General features: G+C 32.2%; 4 protein-coding genes across 6 annotated transcripts; 2 read left to right on the plus strand and 2 right to left on the minus strand.

Annotated features, from left to right (window-relative positions):
* Nucleotides 1–1,091: 1,091 nt before the first annotated feature.
* On the plus strand, nucleotides 1,092–5,307 carry CDPMEK (4-(cytidine 5'-phospho)-2-C-methyl-D-erithritol kinase). Of its 2 annotated transcripts, XM_021422335.1 has the most exons (12): nucleotides 1,092–1,450; nucleotides 1,554–1,649; nucleotides 1,752–1,820; nucleotides 1,934–2,038; nucleotides 2,132–2,188; nucleotides 2,324–2,524; nucleotides 3,249–3,341; nucleotides 3,431–3,530; nucleotides 3,856–3,955; nucleotides 4,400–4,485; nucleotides 4,807–4,927; nucleotides 5,005–5,307. In XM_021422335.1, the coding sequence occupies exons 1-11, from the start codon at nucleotides 1,310–1,312 to the stop codon at nucleotides 4,902–4,904; spliced, it is 1,146 nt and encodes a 381-aa protein (XP_021278010.1). In that variant the 5' UTR covers nucleotides 1,092–1,309; the 3' UTR covers nucleotides 4,905–4,927; nucleotides 5,005–5,307. The 2 variants fall into 2 exon arrangements, with proteins under 2 accessions (XP_021278010.1, XP_021278008.1); XM_021422333.1 differs by having other exon boundaries at nucleotides 4,807–5,307.
* LOC110411958 (Ubiquitin-associated/translation elongation factor EF1B protein) lies at nucleotides 4,804–10,147 on the minus strand. The gene is made up of 2 exons (XM_021422332.2): nucleotides 9,944–10,147; nucleotides 4,804–7,675 (listed from the first exon to the last, which is right to left on the minus strand). Exon 2 carries the CDS (start codon nucleotides 7,653–7,655, stop codon nucleotides 5,688–5,690), a length of 1,968 nt encoding a protein of 655 aa, XP_021278007.1. The 5' UTR covers nucleotides 7,656–7,675; nucleotides 9,944–10,147; the 3' UTR covers nucleotides 4,804–5,687.
* A 3,360-nt stretch (nucleotides 10,148–13,507) lies between these two features.
* LOC110412861 (uncharacterized) lies at nucleotides 13,508–16,416 on the plus strand. 2 transcript variants are annotated; one of them, XM_021423505.2, is made up of 7 exons: nucleotides 13,508–13,686; nucleotides 13,814–13,886; nucleotides 14,118–14,211; nucleotides 14,292–14,408; nucleotides 14,493–14,550; nucleotides 14,847–15,338; nucleotides 15,989–16,416. In XM_021423505.2, exons 1-6 carry the CDS (start codon nucleotides 13,654–13,656, stop codon nucleotides 15,309–15,311), a joined length of 840 nt encoding a protein of 279 aa, XP_021279180.1. In that variant the 5' UTR covers nucleotides 13,508–13,653; the 3' UTR covers nucleotides 15,312–15,338; nucleotides 15,989–16,416. The 2 variants fall into 2 exon arrangements, with proteins under 2 accessions (XP_021279180.1, XP_021279181.1); XM_021423506.2 differs by having other exon boundaries at nucleotides 14,847–15,333.
* Nucleotides 16,417–16,479: 63 nt separating this feature from the next.
* On the minus strand, nucleotides 16,480–18,392 carry LOC110412862 (cysteine proteinase inhibitor-like). The gene is made up of 3 exons (XM_021423507.2): nucleotides 17,980–18,392; nucleotides 17,661–17,868; nucleotides 16,480–16,653 (listed from the first exon to the last, which is right to left on the minus strand). Exons 1-2 carry the CDS (start codon nucleotides 18,079–18,081, stop codon nucleotides 17,662–17,664), a joined length of 309 nt encoding a protein of 102 aa, XP_021279182.1. The 5' UTR covers nucleotides 18,082–18,392; the 3' UTR covers nucleotides 16,480–16,653; nucleotide 17,661.
* Nucleotides 18,393–23,734: the final 5,342 nt, after the last annotated feature.

Here is a 23,734-nt window from a genome sequence, read left to right on the forward strand (position 1 = left end):
CATACTATCAACATCGAAATCACAGAAGTGTTAACCGGTTTTTTGAAAATACTATTATATACCCCGACGATTGTGACAACCTTTATCTTCTCCTATCGATCTCGAGAAAAGGGGCAGGTCCTTCCCTTCCCTTACTAATGCAAATGTGGGATCAGTTACTTCCGAACAGTCTATTGACTCTCGAACAGCTCCATCTGTCCATGAATCCCCTTCCGCTTCCCTCTTCTTCAAGCCAAGCCTTCCCTAAGCCTTAAAGGGGCTAAACTGACGAACCTACCTCTTTTCTTTCTACGAGCGTTGGAACTTGAGTACCGAAACTAAACTACTGGTTTTTCTTCAAGTGACGGCTAGTCAATCATTATTCATAAAAGTTTATTTAACTTAAAATAAAAATAAAAGAGTTTGATTAAAAGTAATAAAAAATAAAAAAATATTTAAATTTTTTAAAATAATTCAAAAACTTTTTTATTTATTATTTTTTAAATTTATTATCTCTTATCTTTTTTATTATAATTTTTTTTATAATTGAAGGAAGAGGTTTCGTACTTACTCTTTAGGCAAAGGATGCATCAACTAATGAACCAAATGTTCAGGTACATCTTTTTTATTACAATTAATTAAATACTCTTACATTATTTACATTCTAATTAAATCTTTAAGTGAATGAAAAATAATAATCTTCTCAATGAAATGGTAAATGCCATATGATAATTAAAAAATTATCCATGTGGCATGTTGATATAAAAATTTAAGAAGATATCTTTTTTACATTTTAGGTTTTTTTTTTATTTCGTGATATCTTTATTTTAATTTACAAAAAGAATTAACAACGTCAATATTTTCATCCACGTAAAAAATTAATTGGGTGTAAATAATTGTATGAAAATTCAATGAATTATAATAATAACAATAAAAACTCTGATGATAGATTTAATTAAATTCAAGCACTTTTTTTGTTTTTAAACCTTTTACCTTTCATTATTTTTCTTTTCAATATGGTAATTCATAAACTACTATAGTTGGATTGGGCCCAGCCCAACAATAAAACCCCAATACTTAGTTTATCCTGTCTTTCAACAGTCCGCCTGTAACCTGTTTCTCCGTGCTCATCAATTGTTGCGAGTTGGGAAATGAAAATGACTGTCACATAACACAGAAAGAAGACAAGGCAAACAATAGGCTTCCATTCCATTTCTTTGCTGAGGGCCTTCAACCCATTTCATTTGTCCTAACTCCAAAGTACAATAATTATTATTTTGACGATTTTTCCAGGCACCTTGGGATTACAAAACTTCACCTTTAAATCCCCATGGCTTCCGCTCATTTGCTGTGTAACCATAATCTCTTCTTCCCTCCTTCCTCCAAAAACAGTCAACTGTCAATTACTCCCCAAACAAAACTTCAATCTCAAAGAACCCCATTTCTCAAATCATCCAAGAAACAGCTAGAGGTTCTTCTTTCTTTACTCTTTCTTGGTCCTGCTCTGGATTTATGTTAAAAAGTTAATATTTTGAGTTGGATTTTATGAGTTTAGTTTATTTTATTTTGCTTAGATTGTATATGACCCTGATAAGAGGCTAAACAAGTTAGCAGATGAGGTGGACAAGCAAGCTCCTTTTTCTAGACTTATATTGTTCTCACCTTGTAAGGTAATTTATTCTCTTTTCTTTGACTTGACTTGATAACTTCTGAGCATTAGTTTTTCAAATTTTGTTTTCAATTGTAACAGCCCATAGCTTTTTTTTTAATAGATTAATGTTTTCTTGAGAATAACCAACAAAAGGGAAGATGGGTATCATGATTTAGCATCTCTCTTTCATGTAAGTTTATAACTTTTTGAATTGAAATATATGTATTGCTATTTTTCCCATGAATTTTCCTATTTGGCCCCCAAAGTCTGATTTTGGCCCATTACCTTTGTTTGTGGATCCAGACAGTTAGTCTGGGGGATATAATTAAATTCTCTTTGTCACCATCCAAAACTAAGGATCGTTTGTCAACCAATGTCTCTGGTGTCCCCCTTGATGATAGAAATTTGGTGAGGTTTTTAACTAACTGCAATCTGTTGATTCGCCCATCCCCAGGGTCCCCGTTTTCTCTTGTTTTCCTAAATTTTTGTTCCTTGTTGCAGATTATTAAAGCCCTTAACCTCTACAGGAAAAAAACTGGCAGTAACAACTTCTTTTGGGTTAGACACGAGATACAAGATAAACTTTGAATTTCTATGTTTGATTTTAATATATATATGTGCTTCTGAGAAATTAGAGTTTATCTGGGAAGCCATTTTATTGGTTATATTCTTTTTGTGGAATTAAATGGCCAGGTTCATCTTGATAAGAAGGTGCCTACTGGAGCAGGGCTTGGTGGTGGAAGCAGCAATGCAGCAACTGCACTTTGGGCAGCTAATCAGTTCAGTGGTTGTATTGCAACTGAGAAGGAGCTTCAGGAATGGTCAAGTGAGATCGGTTCGGATATCCCATTCTTTTTCTCACATGGAGCGGCATATTGTACTGGTCGAGGTGAGGTATGTTAATAGCATACCTTAATTATCGCTCAGAGATGTTAATTTGTTTCCTTTTGTATTACAACCTTTCTCTTTGATTGCAAAACACATTGTCAAGAATGTTTTGACTATTTTATGTGTTAGGGAATAAGGCCAGTTTTATAGTCCGATTCTGACAATACCTTCAGTTCTTGCATTGCCTTTTCTCTTTTCACTGATACAAGAACTATCATTTGAGTTGTGCAGCACATTAGAGGGTCATTTCTGACTTTTTGTAGTTCCCATTTCAAATTGTGAATTCAACAAACTCTAACACATATTCAAGTCATGCGTTTTTTCGGGGTTCTTTAGCACATTAGAGTGTCATTTCTGACTTTTTGTAGTTCTCATTTCAAATTTTGAATTGGACAAACTCTAATGCATATTCAATTCATGCCCTTTTTTTCTGGGTGTAAATATAAAGATGAAAAGCTCATTGTGCCCATAACTAAGTTTCCTTTGATCCTTTAGCGCCTGAATTTGTCAGAATATTTTGTTAGGACTGGAAGTACAACTCATAGACTTACTGTATAATTGTATGCATATTTATTTTTAGAGCGGAATTTTTGTGCCTGGATCTGTCTTCTGATAGTAGTTATTATGAGTTTGCACATAATTATGATGCAACCTCATTCAATTGGAATGAAATTTATAGACTCTGTTGCTGTACATGCATGGTTAATGGACTCTGTGCTGATACGCCCAGGTTGTTCAAGATATATCCCCACCTCTTCCTTTGGACATTCCAATGGTTCTTATAAAGCCTAAGGAGGCATGTTCCACAGCTGAGGTTTACAAGGTAATATATTAGGGCAATGCTGAACAAAATTCTGTACAACTTTTATTGCTTGCGGTGGTTAATAGCTAAGAGAAGTTCTGATTTCTCAGTGTCTTCGACTAGATCAAACTAGTAAGGTTGATCCTTTGGCATTGCTGGAGAAGATTTCAAGGAATGGAATATCTCAAGATGTCTGTATTAATGATTTGGGTATGAATACTTGAAGAATCAATGTGTCTTCTCTTACCTTTTTCTCTCTTGATGCATATATAATCAGGTGAAGTTTCTTTCAGATGATAATTGACTTAATTTCTTGAGAGGAAGGTTTTTGGTGAAACATTAGAGTATATATCTCTGTCACAGCCTTTATGCATCAAATTATCCCTTCTTCTCATCTTGAATCCAAACTTTGAACTTAATTTAGGTTGAGTGAGTTTATAAATATGCTTATTCTCAGTGGAGGTCAAAGTGAACCATACTAAGTGTAGAATTAGAGATGTATTGCCTTACACGAATCTCTGTATATTCTTTGCAGAACCTCCTGCCTTTGAAGTTCTACCATCTCTTAAACGGCTCAAGCAGCGTGTAACTGCAGCTGGTCGTGGACAATACGATGCTGTTTTTATGTCTGGGAGGTATAATATGTGCAGCACCTCTTTAAATTTTGATGTTTTTCCCTGCTTTTACTGTAAACTTATGTTCAGACTCAATGAGACCTGATATTTTGCGCTTAAACAGATGGGCTAGGGAAAATGTGTGAATAAGTTGTTAAACCAATCAAAAGGAGTCTTATGCCATAATAACAAAGGAGCTGCTAATTGCACAGCTCTGTTGTTGAGTGTCATTTGAAAATCCATATTTAAAAAAAAAAAGAATGAGAAAAAAGAAACATATTCAATTTCAAATTGTTTGAGTCATCAGTTTTGGCAGTTTATTTAATTATATGTTAATTAGATGTATGTGCCAGTATATATTTTGTGGGTGCAATGGCTACACCTACTTTTCTTGACACACCATCCAAATATCTTAATTTCTGCAAAGTGAGCACTCATTGCTGTTTTTCAATATACATAATGCAGTGGAAGCACCATTGTTGGAATTGGTTCCCCTGATCCTCCACAATTTGTATATGATGATGATGATTATCGTGATGTATTTTTGTCAGGCAAGTCGCAAATAATTTATTTGAGTACTCATTTGTCTGAGCCCTTAAGGCTTTTACTAATATCTATAAATATCTGGACTTTGTGTTCGAGTCCAACCAAATGATGGAAGGTCCAAGTTCAAAGCGAAAATGGCATTCTTGAGTTTGTACAGAATATTGATTTGTTACTTAATATTTTTTGTTTGAGGTTTATGGACTTTATTTTATCAAATTACTGATGAGAATACCTAGTATGAGGGTAAACGTTGGTACCTTTGTTTGCATGATTTTATGTTGAAAAATAGGTTGCATGAGTTGATGGACCTTTTTATCTAAATGCAGAGGCCAAGTTTATTAACCGTGAAGAAAATGAGTGGTACAAAGAACTTATTTCAGTGACTGTTTGTCAACCCCCGGAAGCATCACAAACTCCTGAGTGATTCATCCTTACTGAAGACAAGACGTAAGGATGGAACTGTTTTGGCTTGTATGATCTACTTGTAATACAACAGCAATTGATGTGTTTCTGAATGCTATCAGACTATGTAGAGTTAAATGTCGAGTTGCAGTGAGCTTTGGGTGTGGAAAAATGGGAGAAAAGGATTATATATTAATTACCCAAAATTTACCTCAGAAATTAAGCACTGAAGGAAGAGGCCAGTTGCAGGCAGAGAAAACCTGGAAGTGGATTTTTCTACCCAAGGAGCTAATACTAAGTGAAGCTCCCGTAAGTTGAAATTCTATGCAGGCAGAGAGGTACAGGAGTAGGGAAATTTTTAATGCTTTATGTTGGACAAGTAGATGAAGTTTTTCTCCAAGAATGATTCCATTTTTCTTTTCCTATATTTCGTATGATGCTATTTTTTTTTTTTTTTACTTTTTCACTTTTGGAAAGTAAAATGAGTATGATTAACTGAATGTAACATAAAATATAGATAAAAATCAGAATCAAAATTTTAATTTTCGTTAAAAGCCCCTCAAGAAGGCCTCTTGTCTGTTTTTGGTTCCATTTTTACTCCCCTGTCTAAACCAAATGATGATAGTGCATGAAGTAATGGCATATAGAGATTGAAAGAAAAGAGTACTCAGGTGCTTTTTCCCACTGAAATGATATTCACCAGCAATCAACACATTAGCATCACAAGAACCAACACTAACACCAAATCCAAGCACATTGCGTCTTTTCTTTCTTTAATTTTATTTCATAAAATCTTTTCCCCACCCTAGAGTGAGGGAGAAGAAACAAACTGCCTGGGTAAGCTAAAAAGATCTTTCCCTTCAAATGGTGAAGTCCACTCATGCGAGCCTGCAGTTGAAGTTTCTGCAGGAGCCACTCCAGCATCCTGCAACCCCGCAATGGGTACAACGTTCCCATTAGAAGGTGTCAATCTCATAGCTGGTTTAGCACTTAATCCATTTGTATTAGGATAATACATGTGAGCACTCTTCATAGGAGATGTCGCTCCCAGCCAAATTCCACCAGGCCTTGGAGAAGAAGACAACCCCCGATCCAAGCTCCAATCGATATTATTATAGTCCAATTGTGTCATTGAGCTACCACTGCTCCAGTCAACTGGAGAAGAGGCTCCTGATGAACTGGTAGAACCCAAACCGGTGAAAAGTCCAAGTGAAGATGCAGCCGCAAGTGTTGGTGACGCGCCTGTTCTACTCCATAAACCATTTCCTCGGCTTGTTCCTGGAGAATCTCCTGGACCATTGCTGGATGCAAAGTGTTGCTGTTGTGGATAATAAAGCTGGTGATGCATCTGATTTGAACTCATATTGTTAGAACTAAGGCTTCTAGCACTCGGAACATGGGGCATAAAGCCATTAGACTTTGTAATTTCAACACTACTAGTAGGATACATAAAGGAATTTGTTCCAGGAGGAGATGAGCTTATACTTGTAGCTGGAACCTGCTTTGTATTTACAGATTGAGGTCGCTGCATCATTATAACCGGTTCCCTAACTGATGGCTGGAGGTTCTTAAAATCACTTCCAACAGCCACATAACGGGAATCTGTCTTTGCTGGAGGAGGTGAGGCCTGCAAAGGTGATGCCAAGGAATAAGAAACAGAAGGATTTGATACAGCACTTGGCCACCTTTTCTCAGCTGGTACCGCACTTTGTTGGGGTTTTGCCCATTCCAACTTCGGTTGTATTCTCTTCAAAGGCTGGAAACTTTTACTCACAGATTCTGAAGAACCTCCCACTGTAACTGCTGCTTTTGTATAGTTAAAATCCTTTTCATCCCTTCTTTGCTGTGTTGCAGGAGATAGATTTGGTTTTGGTTGTGGCCTTACTGATAAGTTTTGACTAGCTGCCACTGACACCTTATTAGTACTAGGAGTCAGGGAATCACATGTTTCTTCTGACCTTGGTGGAGGAGCAGAAGGTGGCTCCTGCTTCGAAGTTCCTAAAGCTTCTGCTGCTTTATCAAGATCACCTTCAGCAGCAACAACTGCTCTTTCAACCTCCTGCTTTAAGCACTTGTATCTGATTTCCATATCTGCAATCCGAGCAAGCTCTTCTGATATGTCAATTTTCAAGTTCCCACAACCAATAGTTGGTTCCTTATGCTTAACAGCTTCTTCACCTCCTTCAAAAAGCCATGCCACAGATTCCTCCACTTTGCCTTCATTCAATATAAGAGCCATTGTTGCCCGATCATGTGAAAATCCCATTGCTACAAGCTGCTGAGCAAGAGCTTCAAGCTTCCTTGACATGAGATAGCCACTGCACCGCTCATGCAACTCGTGAGCTCGCCTCTCTTTCTGACGCTGATGTTTCCTCTCATTCTTTTGACGAATTTTTTCTCGTTTATCATTGTCAGCTCCTGGTATTATTTCCTGCCGAATGGGAGGATTAGATGTTTTCTCTTTGTGATCTTCTGACTCACCTGACCAACTACCATTATTAGATACAGAATCATACTCAACAACAGCTACAAGTGAGCCCCCTGAATGCTCATCTGTCTCATCTATGTTTCGAAAACGACCATTGTTTTGAATGGGTGAAGCAGAAGATGATGGCACCGTTTCAATGGTATGGAATGTTCCCAAAATTGGATTATATGCACTAGCTGGAACACCACTACCTGCATTAGCAGGTCCTGAAGGCTTTGAAGAAGCCTTCTGAGATTCCTTGCCAGCTTTTTTATCCTTAGACTTAGACTTGGACGCAGGAGACATCTTTGTGGCCAAATATAGTCCTGAAATGTTTAAGACGACAATTTCTAACTCAATAATGCATAAAAGACTCAAGCAATCAATACTCAGCGCTGGCAATAGCAGTGGTAATTTCTCATTTTCTGTGGCATGTCACTCAAATAGGTCTAAAAGTGAAGAAAGCCAAAACCAATGAAAAGGAAGAACGAAATAAGAGTTTACTTCTCAAAATATGTTTATGGAATATACAAACCTAGATAATTTTGACAATAAAAAAATATGTGTTGGAATCCAAAAAGCTCCAACTATTATATTGATTCCAGGAAGCTATTATGCTGCAACCAAAAAATACAATCTTGTGCCTGGACCCCAAGTTATAACTGGCATCCAGTAGAATGAAGCAAATTAAAATATAAACCTAGAACTACACCCTGAGTAACAGGTTCCAGACTCAATGAGCAACATGTCATATCCCAATAACAACATAAGATGTCCAAAAATTACAGCAAGCACATTTAATTTGTATTGTAGACCAGTATCCCTAATTCATTATCAAAAAGATGTTCACCCATCAAAATACAATAAGATCCATTATCGTAAGAAGAATTTAAAAGGGAAGACCAGAAAATAATAGATGATATATGTAATAATCAAACAATCAGTGCAAGTACACTATATTAACAGAGTATCAAACTCCCAAGACATTCATCTGAAGAAAGATTTCCTTCAGATAACATAATAATAATTCCATTTTACAAATGTATCAAAGAACGACAGGAAGGACAAAACAACAATTGCAAAGATCTTTGAGAAGCCCTTCGAAGAATGGTTTCTCACAGATAAATTCTGAAAATAGCTCCAACGCAAATAAGTTGTTACTCTCATCGTAAATCAAAATTCCAGATACATACTATGGGCTTGCAACTTAAAGATATACGTGCTTATAGGAAAGTTTTTTATCCTTGGTCGTCAATAGTAAATTTATTGGCATAATGTTAATCTCCAGTTAGAAATAATTTAATTAACCAATTCTCAAGTTTTTTCCACCACCGTCAAAGGTTACATTTAGTGCCTACTTCTTGCTTGTATCTCAGATTGATCCATGATTCAGAAAAATAAAATAAAATGAAACCTTCTGTTGCTTTAACTTTTCTCTATGATGCCCTCAGCCATTGAGAAACACCGAAATAGTCTCATCATGATGCTTCCATATCGCACTTAAAAGTTCCAATTAGAACCTAGCTCATCAAATTCAGACATTAAATTCTTGGGTTTGCACTAGAATGAAAAAACTCCAGATTTTGTTTGCTTTGCAATGGGAACCTCCATTTAGAGACAGTTGTAGAAAGTGATATCATTTAGAAGCCATGACTGACGCTGGAAAAGTGCTTATAATTAACAGGGAAGAAACAGGAGAACAAAATTTTGGCAGGCCAATCCAGCTTGTTGGGAGGCTCCTTTTCTTCCTTTTTTATTTTTTTATGGCAAGAATGCAAACAAATTTAATCCCTAATCATATTTCCTGTGATCTGTCATCCTGCCTCACTATTTTTGAAAGTACTAACTAAATCCAAACTCAAAAAAACCTGTTTCTTCACTAGATTCTCCACATACAGTTTCGAATACCCATTCAATGCATTCTCCAAGTTTCACACTTTTTTCAATTCCTTAAAAGCACAAACAGAATTGTAGCCATATGATCACTAAGCATTGCACACTTTGCCTTAAGATGATTGAGAATTCTATAATCCAAAGAGAGAGAGAGAGAGAATTACACTAAAATCAAAGTTCACACAATCAAGAAGGAATTCATCGATTAGTTCAATTGCGGATTAACACCCCATGCTTTCAGAATTCTGATCACAAAGAAACCTATTTCGCGGCAGCCAAATTCACGAGAAAGAGACCAACAGATGAAAGCATCATTTTCGAAACATATTTCTAATAAACCCAAATTTTGGGTCCAAAAGAATATTTTAGCTTTCCATTTTTCTAAATCAATAATGCACGCATCTAAAAATCACATTTCACTTTGTTTTTTACTTTTCCTGATTCCAAAAATCAAGATTTCCACGAACCAATTCGATCCGGAAATTACCAAAACAACCCTAAAAACGGCGAAGAAATTCACGATTCATTCAACAGAACAATGCAGATTCAATGAAAATTTAAAAAAAAAAAAAGATTGAAGGATTCACGCACATGATCAATCAAACCAAATTTCCTACACAAAAGATAATGATTTCCAAAAAAGTTTTAAAAAAAAAATGAAAGGAAGAAATCAAAGAGGAAAACGCAGAAAATGGGGATACCTGGGTGAATGGAAGGGGGTGATGGATCGGACGATCGAGATTGAAGGATCGATGGTTGAGAGAGTTGGATGTGAAGAAACAAAAGGGAGGGAGAGAGAGATAGGTATTTCGAGGCCCAAACTGAATCGATGGAATTAGGGTTTTGTTTTGTGTTTCTTTAACAACAGAGAAAGAGAAATATGAGATTTCATTATAACCAAAATTCACTCGCTTATAACGGACCCCTTTTAGACTTGCCCTTTCTCCCCCTTATTTTTCGATCATTTTTTTCTTTCTTTCTTTTTTTTATTATTACCATCAATTTTATCATTACTTACTACAAGTAAGTTTAAATGTTATTAATTACTTGCATTATATTTTTATCCCAATTAGATATCAAGGGAGTTTAGGTTTAATACTCTAAAATCTTGTAAAATTTATGAGATAGGAGACTATCATTTTATTTGTGTAGTCTAAAATTATATGTATAATAACAATAATAATAATAATAATAAAACTTTACAATCTTAAAAAAAAGCTTTACAAATATTTTTTTATTGTTGTTATTTAAATTGATTGATACTTTATTTTCGTAAACATTTTCTTTTTTCATTTACAAAATCAAAAGCACATTACTTAAAAAATATTATTCCAACAATTTAAAAAAAATCCACTGATTCTTAAGACTTTTTTGAAAAAAAAGATAATAACATAATACTTTAAAAAATGTCTGAACTATTTGAAAAAATTTAAATAATTTTTTTATATTTAATTCAATCAAGTCATTTTATTTTTATTTTTAATGAAATATATCCTCACAACTAATTATTAACTAACTATTTTTAGTTAAAAGAACACTTGTCACTTTATTATATGGTGCTAATCTAACATATTGATGTGACATGATTACATGATTAAGTAATATTTTTTTTTATATCAGTACCACATGGGTATAAAATGAGAAGTAATATTTTGATTAATGATATTATAAAAACTTATTTAATTTAAAAGAAAAATATAAAAATTTAATTAAATATAAAAAAAATAAAGATTTATCTGAATTTTTTTAAATAATTTATAGACTTTTTAAAGCATTATGGCAAAAAGAAATAAGCCACTAAATTTTAGACCATCCATGTGTCAAGTGACCATCTAAGCATTTAAATTGAACCAATATCCATTAAGGATTGGACAATGTATTTTAAGATAAGGTTTGATTCGATTTGTCTCAAAATGTGTTTTATTATATTAAAGTTATTGATTAAATTATACTTTCAGTTCTATATTCTATTATTTGTTGGATTTAGTTCATCTACTATAATTCATATAAATTGAGTTCTAATACTTTTAAAATTTATTAATGTCATTCCAATCGTTAACAAGTTTTCTTCAGTTATTTTTAGATTCTCTCTTAAACACAATTAAAATTCTTTCTTGGAAAATACTTGGGAGTGCCTTTATTCATGGAAGGAAGCCAATTAACTCTTTCCAATATCTTGAGGAGAGAAGCTATAGCCGATTGTCTTCTTGGATGGCTTTTGGTCTTTCCTTTGCAGGTAGACTGACTCTCTTGTTTACCATACTGCGTTATACTATGCGAACGGTTTTTCTACCTGCTGAGGCTTGCAAGAAAATCGAAGCTCATTGCCATAATTTCTTGTGGGGTGGTGATTCTAGCAATGCCAAAGTGCAAAATGTGAATTCACTGAGTACTTACTGGAGTATGACAAGCATGCATATAATTTTTGTTTCTAATTTATTATTTATTTGCATTTTAATAAGATGTTTTTCAAGTTTTTTCTAATCGAAGATATTAATAAGTTGGATTTAATTATTGAGTTTGAATAAATTAAATTGATAATAAGTTAAATAAATAAAAGGAAAATGTTGATTAGTTCATTTTTTTTATTGAATTTCCTTATCCTGAAATTAATGTTGTGGACTCAACATTAACACCCTAAACATTTTACTTTTTCAACTCTTTAATGCTAATTAAGTAAAAAAAAAAATTAACACATGGCATATTTGTAGATGATGTGATTTCATGTCATAGAGGCTAATTAATGTGTTCCATTAAGGCTTAAATTGAGACAATCATTCACAAGATAGCATCAAACCTATTTTCTCCATTGAATAATTGAATTGAAGAAAGGGGTTTTTCTTGTTAGTTAATCTCATCCTCTTCTCTAGAAAATGTTTCCCAATTTATAAAGCCAATTGAGTCAACCTTGATTGTTTGACAGCTGCATATACTTTTCAGGGGTTTTCTCTTTTATATACTTTAGCCGGTTAGTGCAATGGGTTACATACATTACAGGGTTGAACAATTCTTGCCAGTCTGACTAAAATATAGGAAAAATGGCAATATTTAGTGAAGATCATAGGCATTAATCATATATTACATATATATATATAATAGTTAAAAACAAGCTCACCAAGTCTGACAACTTTTAAAAGGTGTCGGTGTCTGGGTTCCAACCAGCCTGTTAAGTCGGATGCAGGATCCCATTTTGTTGGAAAAAGCTTAAGGTTGTAGCCAAGCCGACTTCAATGGTTGTGTCACCGCAGACTTGTTTTATTGTTTGTCATAATTCAAATTTTCTTCATTACGTTTCTGTCATGCTAGTAATTAAGCCCATGTGCACAGTGCACCCAAACTTGTAGCTGTCCTCCTTGATCTATACTAGTTTTCTATCCGTGCGTTGCTGCGCGGTCAGGACGAAGTTTTGTTTTTATTCAATTATTAATTGTTATATATATTCATATTTTTTATTTGTATATCTAAATAAGATTATAATCACATTTATAATATATGAATAGAAATAAATAGATGAACTAAATTAGTTAAAATTAATTCATTGAATTATTTAAAAATGTTTAAATAAACTCATATTCTTTTGTTACATTTAATTAAATTTTCATATTTTTATTTCAAATTAAATAAGTGTTTATACTTTAAAGTTAACTAATTGTTATTAATCAAAATATTACTTATAATTTTATTTTACATGATATTAATATGAATATTGACATATTATAATAGAGAGTGACATGATATGTATTACATAACCCATAACATTTTTCACCTTCCATATTAATATTTTATAAATATAAAATAATAAATAATGTTTTCACCAATGATAATTTTTTTTATTCAATGATATAGGGATTTAATAAGAATATGAATTTATTTAAATTTTCTTAAATAATTAAATTTTTTTAAAATATTATACTTAATTGATTCTTTTAACATACATATAAATGAATTTATGTTAAAATAATCAACTCTTGCATCACAAAGAATTTTTTTATTAAAAGAAAATTTGAAATTGACTACTTTAATCAAAGTCATAATAAGATCTATTACTCTTTTTTGAAGATGTAATTTTAAGATTGTTTTATAAGTTTAATTAAAAATTACAGAAAAATTGTTTTCAAATTTTCTCAAAAGGTTAAAGTTTCAACCCATAAATTTCTAGTAAACTTAGCAAAAGACATAGCTGACGTGGCAGGAAAGCTATCTCCGAACAGTACAAGGATAAACATAGACCTATGTAAGAACACCGATAGGAGTTGGACCCGAAAATACCGGTCCGAGAACAGAGTCCGAGTTCACTAATTTTGAACTTATATTAAGTCGAAATTTTTGCGGGTTTTTTCTTTCCCTCTTTTTGTTCTTGTCTCTCTAGGGTTTTCTGCAATTTTTCTTTTTCTTCGTAATTTAACAAAACATGAGGAAGAAACTCGACACTCGTTTCCCAGCCGTAAGTTGTTTTTCTCTCAATTCTTATACACATAGCTTATATACGATCGCTTGGGGTATTATTTACTTTTACAAGTGTGTTATGAAATTTGTTTATCTTGTATTAATTGATGTTAATTATTCGATAGGCTCGAATAAAGAAGATTATGCAAGCTGATGAAGATGTTGGAAAAATTGCTATGGCTGTCCCTGTGCTTGTTTGTAAGTACTTTTGTTTTTTTTTTTTCCTCATAAGTTTTATTCATTGTAAATACAAACATAGTAAAAACCTAATTTATGCTTTGTCCGGAATAGTTAGAACTTGGATGTTTTAGTTTCGAATCTTTTGCAGGGAGTTGGGTTTTATGTGATGGGAGAGGGTTTTGAAGTTCAATAGACTTTCTCTATGTAAAAGAAAACTAATTTATCATTTATGATAATTAATGGCTGCAGCTAAAGCATTGGAGTTATTTCTACAAGATTTATGTGACCGAACATATGAAATAACTTTGATGAGGGGTGCCAAGACAATGAATTCTTTGCATCTGTAAGTGAATTTTTTCTTCTCCTTGTGTTGACATTGGGTGTTAGACATCAGGATTAACTTTGTTGGTTTTGAACTTGCAGAAAGCAATGTGTACGGGCCTTTAATGTTTTTGATTTTCTCGGAGAAATTGTTGGCAAGGTTCCTGACCTGGGTGGATCAGATACTGCTGGCAATGATCATTCTGTTGCCAAAAGAAGGTTTGGACTAGTTTTATACTTATAGGTGAATCAACTAAAGTAAGCTCGATATTCTCATATTGCTAATCCTTTTTTATTGAGCAGGAAAGTGGTTGACAATGATGACAATGCTAGTGGTGATGAGTCAAAGAGGAGAAGAATAGTGAGTCCTTCATTTTCTTTGACACTTATCATGGGTGTGCCCCCTTCCACTCTCCAACCCAATAGGAGTTGGGGGTGGGGAAGTACTTAATAGTTAATATGATAGAATGGAGCTACAAGAAATAAGAATGCACTTGCAAGCTAGAAAAAACTAATTTGCTGCAATTAGTGACCTGTTAACTTTAATTCTTGCTAGCAATTATAATTTGTGATAGAAGTTAGGTTGGTAAAAATTATGATGAAGTGAAGCATGACAACCCAAATATTGTGCTTATGGCCACTTTTTCTTTTTTGTAGCATGAGACCAGCCGTATTTCTAGCTGTGGCAGAGGACGGGGTAGGGGTAGGGGCAGAGGTAGAGGTCGTGGAAGAAGTAGCAGAGCAGCAGAGAGAGAGACAGCTGCACATTGTGAAAAGTTTGAAGATGATCCAGACATTTCTCATTGTCAAGAGAAGCATACTTTAAGCATTCAAAGGCTTGATGATCGGGAAGAGCCTGATGAATTGAAGAAAAATAATTCAGCTGGCAAGAACGTTGAAGCCCCAGTTGGAAGCTTTGACCTCAATGTCGACTTGAACGAGAATAGGGACTCAACCATATCCGTTGTTCCTGCTAGTCCAACAACAGACAGCTTACCTGAAAAGCAGGAGGAATACCCTGGTTGGTCACTCTCTGAAATTGAGAAGATGGCTATTGATCCTATTGAACTTGCTAATTTAAACAGGGGGATAGATGAGGAAGACTATGATGAAGAAGGATAAGCAATTGAATCTCTGCTTTCATGTGCGGTATTATAGTTGCCTTTCTCCTACATGTGCAGTTCTTTTCTTATATAGAGTAGAGTAGATTTTATGCTTTGAAAAGAGAAATATGGTAGGAAGCTTAGGAAGAAGCGAAACACTGAAGGGTACATTCTAGATTAGTCTGAAACTTTTAGCTTTTCTTTCTGATTTCCCTAGGTGTTGTACTAATATATGTTTACACTATATAAAACTAATTGAAAGCAGTTTTGAGTTCCTTAGTTCAGGATGACTGAGCAAAATTCTTTAACAAAAGAAAAACTTTTGTTCATGCTACTGTAGCAGAACTGTGGTGCAGACTGTTCATGCTACTATTAATATCAATATAGCTGACTCTATTTTAATGTTTGTCTTCTTCTCGGGGAAATTTTTTAAGTTAATTTGGATGGGTTAAATTAGCCTTATTTTATGGTCCGAGGTCTAATATTAGTAAGTTTTCATGCTATATGAAGTTCTTTTAGTGATGTAGTTGAGGTAGTTCTGCTTCTATTAATAGTATTCAAGTAGCTGCTCTTTCTATTCCTTTCTCTTGCAAGTGAAGAAGCCAGTCCCACTGCATTTGCTTTGTATGTCTATTGTGTTCTCCCTGAAGTTTCTCTTATGTTGGAGATCGATGTAAACATTGTTATGGTATCCAGGAGAGGGCTGAATCCAGCTTCCAGAATAGCAAGAAGTGGGAGAGTTCTTAGTCTGAATTAAGCCCAAGAGATGTTCAGGTTGCAGAGTATGGGAGAACATCATGCGAGAGGTGCAAAGGATGATAAAGCAACTCCATCCAATAGGTGCAAATTTTGCATAAAGACTGTGGAAACCCGATTGAAGGTCCTGGAAAATTGACCTTGAACATCCCGGAAGGTAGTCATGGAGATTATCTTCACATAGAAGGGAATTCTCCACCATGGAGATGAAGCCTTTATTGATTATGAAGGTGGAGAGGTAAACCATTCCTTGTCTTGTCAGGAAATTAATGAAGATATAATATTTGACCAAGTGTTTGATTAGTCCACAAAGAACAAGTTTAGTTATGGTTTGTCTATTTATTTAAACATGATGGGATATTTCTTGCGTTGGAAGGCTGTGTAACCATATGAAGATTTTATCATAATTGAGAGGTAAAAGAGAGATAACATAAATAATTATGTACTAAACTTTACATTAGTCTATATTGTTCTATATAAGTTTTAACACCACTGAATTTAATACTTGTTAAATCGAAAACCACATAAGACATAGTTACATTTATTTAAAGGCGGAACACGCCCTGGATATACTTGATATCCTTCCACATCCGATCTTCGGTCACCTGAATTAAAACAAAGACAATAGTATTACTAATAAAACCAGACCTGCAGGTCTATGCAATGACCATAAAGAACATACCAGATTCCCCAAGTACAGAAGGAAAACAGACAAGCAACAAGTGATGTAACTTTGTGTATGTACATAAATATGGATATAATGGCAACATAGCTGCTAGTGGCTATAGCTAAGTGACAGCCTGCTAATTAGATTTTAGGATTTTTCAACTTGGGAGCTCTTTTGTTCAAAGGACGTCCATTTTGCACTGGAAAGAAAAGATCACCATGACTAAGAGGGGCAGAGGCTATTAATCTCTAATGCTACATAAAGTTGAGACAATTACAATACAAGAATGAGACAATTACAATACAAGAATAAGTAAGAACATCATATGGTCCACCTTTATCACAACAGCACTAGATTGCACTAGATTTCTAGACAAGGTTACTTACTTCCTTTCTAAATAGTTTACTTTAGGTTTCAAATAACACTATCAAAACCATATGTGTTAAGCACACAGAGTTATGGAAAGGTTGTTGAGTTTAATAATACCTATACCGCTACTATACCTCAGTTTCACTTATCTCCTTAACATCTCTTGGGGGTTAACTAATAACTCATTTCCTCAATTGTCCCCCTTCAAATCTCATCCATTGAAATTGTCAACATAAAGCCATCCCTATCAGATTAAAAAATAGGAATAAAAAGATAGACTTTGTGTTAACAAGAACAAACATTGAAAAAATGAGCCTAAAAATTAAAATTCAACCCTCCTTCCCTCAGTTTATACTCTTGAGAAAAGTAGTTGGACCAGAAGCAAACACTAAATGAAGCCACAAACAAACACACAGAGGTTAAATCAATATGAAATCTAATAAAACCTGGAAGACCAAGCAAAAATCAATTAGCCTTTTCCAACTAGTATTGTTCATTTGTGGCTGAGGTAACATATCTACAATTATCTTTTAGACTAATAAATGGAAACAAAATTAAGGATGGGTTTGGGTTTACCCTAAGCGCTGGCGCAGTCGGCAGGGGCATCACCAATAAGCTTGAAATCTTGCAACTCCTTGAAATTCATCCAAGGCTTCTCCCACACCTTGGCTTCATAAATTTTCTTCTTGTCACCATCCATTACCTCCATTGTTATGTAATAGATAGTTCCAGCAACCACTTGCTGCTTTACGTTCACCACTTTCTTATACTCCAGCATCGCATTCTGCATCACCCCAAAACAATAAATAAATATAAAATGTAATTTCACACAATAATTTGAATTGGATTAAGACGTAAAATTGTAATCAAAAAGGAAAAAGAAAAAGAGAGAGACCTCCTTCTTGTTGTGTTCGTCGACTGCAAAACGAGCGAGGGTTTCGATCTCCAGACTATTGGCGTTTCCTTCAACCTCCGTAACTCCACCCACTGTTGCCATTTCTCTCTCTTTTCGATGATATGATTTCTTTTCGTTTATCTGTCGTGCAAGTGCTTGTGTTTTTATAGAAAAAATCAGAAGTAAATAAATGACAAACGAATAAGATTTTTACGACTGGCGGACAATGGCAACGGGGCGCGTCATCAGTACGCCCTTAAAAAATTCAAAGGGTCTCTGTTCTTTTCTTCTTGTGGTTTGTTGCAATCGCCAGCGTGTCTCCAATCAGCTGTTTCTTACGGAGGGCACTATTCCGCTCGGGGGATTGGAGGATTGGGGGAGTGCCAGGGGTGTCGAGGAAATACGATGGAATTGAAGGCAGGGTACCCAAACTCAACGATATTCCTTAACGCGTAAGCTTTTTGGGAGCGGTCAAAATCTAGAAAGGCCGATATCATGGATAAGACAAAAGACTTTATCCAGTGAGCGCCCACATGTATTTCCCCGGGATCCACTTAGCTTCTGGCGTAAGACTCGTGATGGAATTTGAATCGATAAGTTCACAATTCAGCCATAAAAGTTGAGTTGAAATTTAAGTTTGTTGACAAAAAATCTTTTTTGATTGTAAAATTATTTTAGTATTTAATTAATATTTAATAAAAGAACATGAATTTATTATTTTTTTCTCAAAAAATTCATAAATTTTGTTTAGTCAAACTATCTGTATACGAAAATTTCAATAATTTGAATAAAAGAAGATTACGGAACCAAAATAAATTTGTTCAAATGTTCAGACGAACAACATTCTAAATTTTAATTTTAAAATATTAATATAAAAATATTTTTAATAATAAAAAAAATCGAATACACTGAAATTTAAATTTTAAGAATGACAATTGAATTTCATTTTAAATTTTAAAAGCAATAATTGAGCTGGACTCATGAATATTTTAAATTTGGAGACTCGATTTTGGTTTGGGAGGAATACTCCCTACGATAACAATTTAACTACATGTTTGGTGGTGGGAAATGAAGTATAGTCATTTCTCTTATTCTTATTCTTCTTTTATATTAACATTTGGTTTACAAAATAATCATATTTTAAAATAATTATTTTAGAGAAATCGACATAAGTATAACCGACTTTTTTGATAATGGTTATTCCAACATCGTGACAAATAGGAAAAACATGATTGATAAAAAAATATGTCCTCAAGCAATTTTACCAACTATTCTCTATATAATACAAAACCTAACTTACCTCTTTAACCTATTGTTTAGTACTTGTTTGATCTGATTTTTTTTTAACTTATCTATCTTTTAAAAGTAAAATAAGACCAAACAAAATTTTAAAAAGCTCTTTAAAAAAACTTTTTGTTAAAAGAATAAATTGTTTAAAAAAGAACTTCAGAAAGCTCTCATAGGAGCTTTTCCTTCTCTTTTTTCAAAAATACTAAAAAATTTTATTTTTATTTTAAAAATATCTTTATCTGTTAAAAATAATTATAATATTACCCTCTTAAAAAATAAAAATTTTATGATAATTTTCAAAATTATAACTTATAAAAAAGAACTTATAAAAAAAATTACCAAACAACTTCAGCTTAATTTAAAAACTATTATTTTTCATAAAATTTTATAATAGCTTTTAAACTAAAAAAAGTTAGGTCAAACATACTCTTATTTTTTCTTCTAAAGCAAATGGTTGTCGTAGCCAAGGTCGGCCTTGATGGAGCACCAAGGGCTTTAGGCTCCAATTTAAAGAGGCTAATAATTTTATATATAATTATTATATTAAAAATATATAAAAATTAAATATTGAAGTATTTGACTTATTGGTTGGTACATGATTCATTTGGCTAAAAAATAAAATTCATATCCTTCCTTCTCAATTTAAATATATATTAAAAATATAAAAATATAAAATAATTAATAAAATTACCTATTTTCTCACTTTCTTAATTATGTGTATAATAAATCTCAATTTTCTATCATATTCTAATTTCTAGATTGCTATATTATTTTCAATCAACCAATAGTCATATGTATTTAATCATCTCCAATAATTATTGTTTTCTCACTTATTTTTCTTATTTTCAATCAACATATTTAATGATCTAAGAACATTTTTTTTATATATAAAGCTAGTTATTTCTTTTTCAATGTATAAAATCTACTTTGAATTCTCTTTTCTCATTTGCTATTTTTTCTTTCTTCTTTTAATTTCAATTTTCCTTCAAAGACTACGCAAGAAGTCTGTTATGTTATTATCTTCATAAAGTCATAAGCTTATTTGCGATTTGTAATAAGCATTCAATAATTATGTACTATTATTCTAATATTTACAAATATTTTTACTTTAATTTAGAATTTATATTATATTGTTGTATTGCTTTATTTTTATGTGATAGTTGATTTATTTGAATTAATAATTTTGATTGTTAATTTTGTATTAACCATTTAAAAAAATATTAAAATTTTACATCTTAAAATGTTAGAAGAATAAAAATTTAATGATTTTTTAATTTCAATAAAAGAGGCCTCATTGAATATTTCGCTTTAGGCCTTTGAACTTATTGAACCGCCCCTAGTCGTAACCCCATTCTTTTCACCTACTAATCATCCTTCTACACTACCTTAACGATTGTCCTCTCATATTCCCTTTTTCTATCTCGAGTTATTTGAGATTTATTTTTTAAAATTTTAGTTTTTCTCTCAAAGTCTTACTTCAAGTTAATACCAAAAAATGAGAAAAATCAAAGTTAACAATCATAAGGACTATCGAAAGGGTTGAAATGAAGATAGGGATTTCATGGATAAATTTAATAAAAATAGAATAATTAGGATAGATATTTGAAAATCAAGAACATATTTTGTTAAGGAATGAGATAATCATCTAAAAGTCAACCATCTATGCTATGAAATTGAAACGATAAGAATATTTAAGGATTTAGCACAAGAAGAAATAAGATAAAAAGATCAAAGTCTCCTACTTTTTCAGATGTTTACCTTAATATATTATTTAAGCCAACTCCATATGTAGTGGGATAAGTAGATCAAATGAGACCTCCAAGTTCCAATTCTTTATAACTTTATTTTAGGGTAAAATACTCTATTTTTCTAATTTTTAATCATAATTTCTTGGGGATCTATTAGTTTTTAAAATGGATAATTCACCTTAAAAAAATATTTTTTGCTAAATACATCATTCCAGTCGTTAGTTCACCATTAATGTTTCCGTTAGTTTGATGTGTAACAATATTGAAAGACAATTTTATACTTTATTAATTTTAAAAATTATCATGCTACATAAACTATAATTTTTAATTTTTAATTTTTTTCTTGTTAAAAAGAAATTCCCTGGGGTGCTCCCTAAACCGTTCATGTGTTCCCCAGGGAGCACAAATCCAATGCTCCTTGGGAGGCACCAGATTTGATGCTCCTTGAGAAATTCGATCGGATCTGAGCCAAATTTGGCCATAGGGTGGTCTGTCGGGATAAGAAACATCATTGACTAGTCTTAAAAAAGTAAAAAAAATAAATGAGAAAGACATTTTAGACATTTCAGTTTAAATATTAATGTCGTTTAACTATTTGGGGCAAAGTGTCTATTTTACAAATTAGTGGACTTATGTATAATTATGATTAAAAGTTAGAGATGATAGAGTATTTTACTCTTTATTTTATGATGATTACTAAAAGATGGTACTTATTTTTCTTCAACACAATATTCAAATAGACACTTAAATAATAGTTTTTTATATTAAATTGATTTACAAGTTATGCCATTTTGTTTATTTAGATATAGATAAAAAATATAAGACAAATTAGTACTACATTTTATTTAATTTTATAAATAATAAATCTAATTCAAAAGACATTTAAAAAGTTTATAAAATCAATATAAAAATGATTTTATTATTTTAATATTAAATAGGTCATACAAATTTGTACTTGTTCTTCAAGATCGTTGTCATAGTCTTAGAACTTTAACCAAGTTCCATTCGACGCTTAAGTTTTGTATATGAAGATTAAGCAAGCGCCTTAATTCGTAAATATGTGAAATAATATTGAAATGTGATAAGCATGCAAAAGCATAAGAAAATTGAAAAAAAAAAAACAAAAGAAACAATAGTTCTATTATTCCTTATAAGTTAAAGTAAAAAACCTAAAATTAGTGCTAAACAATCATAGGTTTGGCTTGCCTATGCTTGACAATAGCTCGATGAAAATTAAAGGGGTGGCAACTTACTGCACGTTTGGTATGGGGAATAGCTATGCTATTTCCCCTCTATTCCCAGCCATTTATTATACCTTTATTTGGTTTGGTTGTGCAATAAGGAATAAAAATTCTTCAGTAATATCTATACCTTAATATAAGTAAAAAGTCTTCTTTAGTTATTATCATTCTCCCCCTAGTATTATCTATTCCAAGACTCATGGAATAGCTGTGATATTTGGAATGACTAAATTACCCCTCTCAAATCTACAAAATTACAACCCTATCTATATAAAACATTTTTTTCTCTCTCTTCTTCCTTTCCCTCGTTCTCTCGGTCGTCTTTCTCTTAGCCGCTCTTCCTCCATCCCACTATTCCACGGTTTAGGGTTCCGCCAGTAGTGCTGTCTCTCTCTTTAAAGATATGATTTTCTATTTAATATATCAAAAAACATGATTTTCTATTTCTACTTGTTTTTTTATTTTTTCCCAAATATTTCTTCTCCAATATTTTGTCTATAGAGTATATTGAAAATGATTCATAATATGTGAAGAATTGAACAAAAATAAACATCTATGCACAAATTTAATTGATTATGATGGATGAAATATAATATAATTAAATTATAGTTTTAAATAATTATAATTATTTTTTGCATTTGGGATAAAATATAATTATGATGAATAATTGTCGTTTAGGATAAATATGTATTTAAATTATAATAAGGATAATTTTAATTTTTTATGAAAATAAATGTTAATATAATTAAGGTTATTTCTATCTTTTTATCACCTATTCCTTTCTTATTTCAATCTTATTTTTACCAACCAAACACTACAATAACTAATAATAACAATTTCTGCTCTATTCCATTCACTATACCAAACAAAATAATAACTATTCTATTCTATTCCTACTCTACTCTATTCCCACAGAATAATTATTCTATTTTATTCATGTCTATTCCGCGATCCAAACGTGCTATTAGTGCTTTATAATGAAACATAAAACGCTTATTTATAGTATGATAAACTATCTTAATCTTAAACTTATTTAAAATGCAAGTAAAATAAAATAAATAACATAAAAAGAAATATAAATATGAAAAATGTCCTAATTTTCATAGAACATTAACTTGTTTGCTGCTTTTCTTAAAAGCTAATGGATCACCCTCATTAGGGGTGTGCAAATGGTTATTTTAGTTATTTTCGATTTTGGATATCTGATAACTGAACTAACCGAATATCTAATAACCGAACTTATATTTAAAAATAATCGAAATTGAACCGAACTCTACAAATAACCAAACTAATTTAGTTAGTTTGGTTCAGTTTTCGAAAACCAACTCGAGAAATCTTTTATTTTTTTGTTTGTATATATTTATTTATATTGTATTTTTTTAATAAATCACTACTATCAAAATATTAAAAATGATAAAAAAAATTATAATAAATAAGATGAATACTCGTATATACAACAACAAATAATTAAAAACA

This window comes from Theobroma umbraticum, unplaced genomic scaffold (genome assembly GCF_002168275.2).
Source record: "Theobroma umbraticum cultivar Fairchild unplaced genomic scaffold, ASM216827v3 scaffold_95.0, whole genome shotgun sequence".
Lineage (NCBI taxonomy): Eukaryota > Viridiplantae > Streptophyta > Magnoliopsida > Malvales > Malvaceae > Theobroma > Theobroma umbraticum.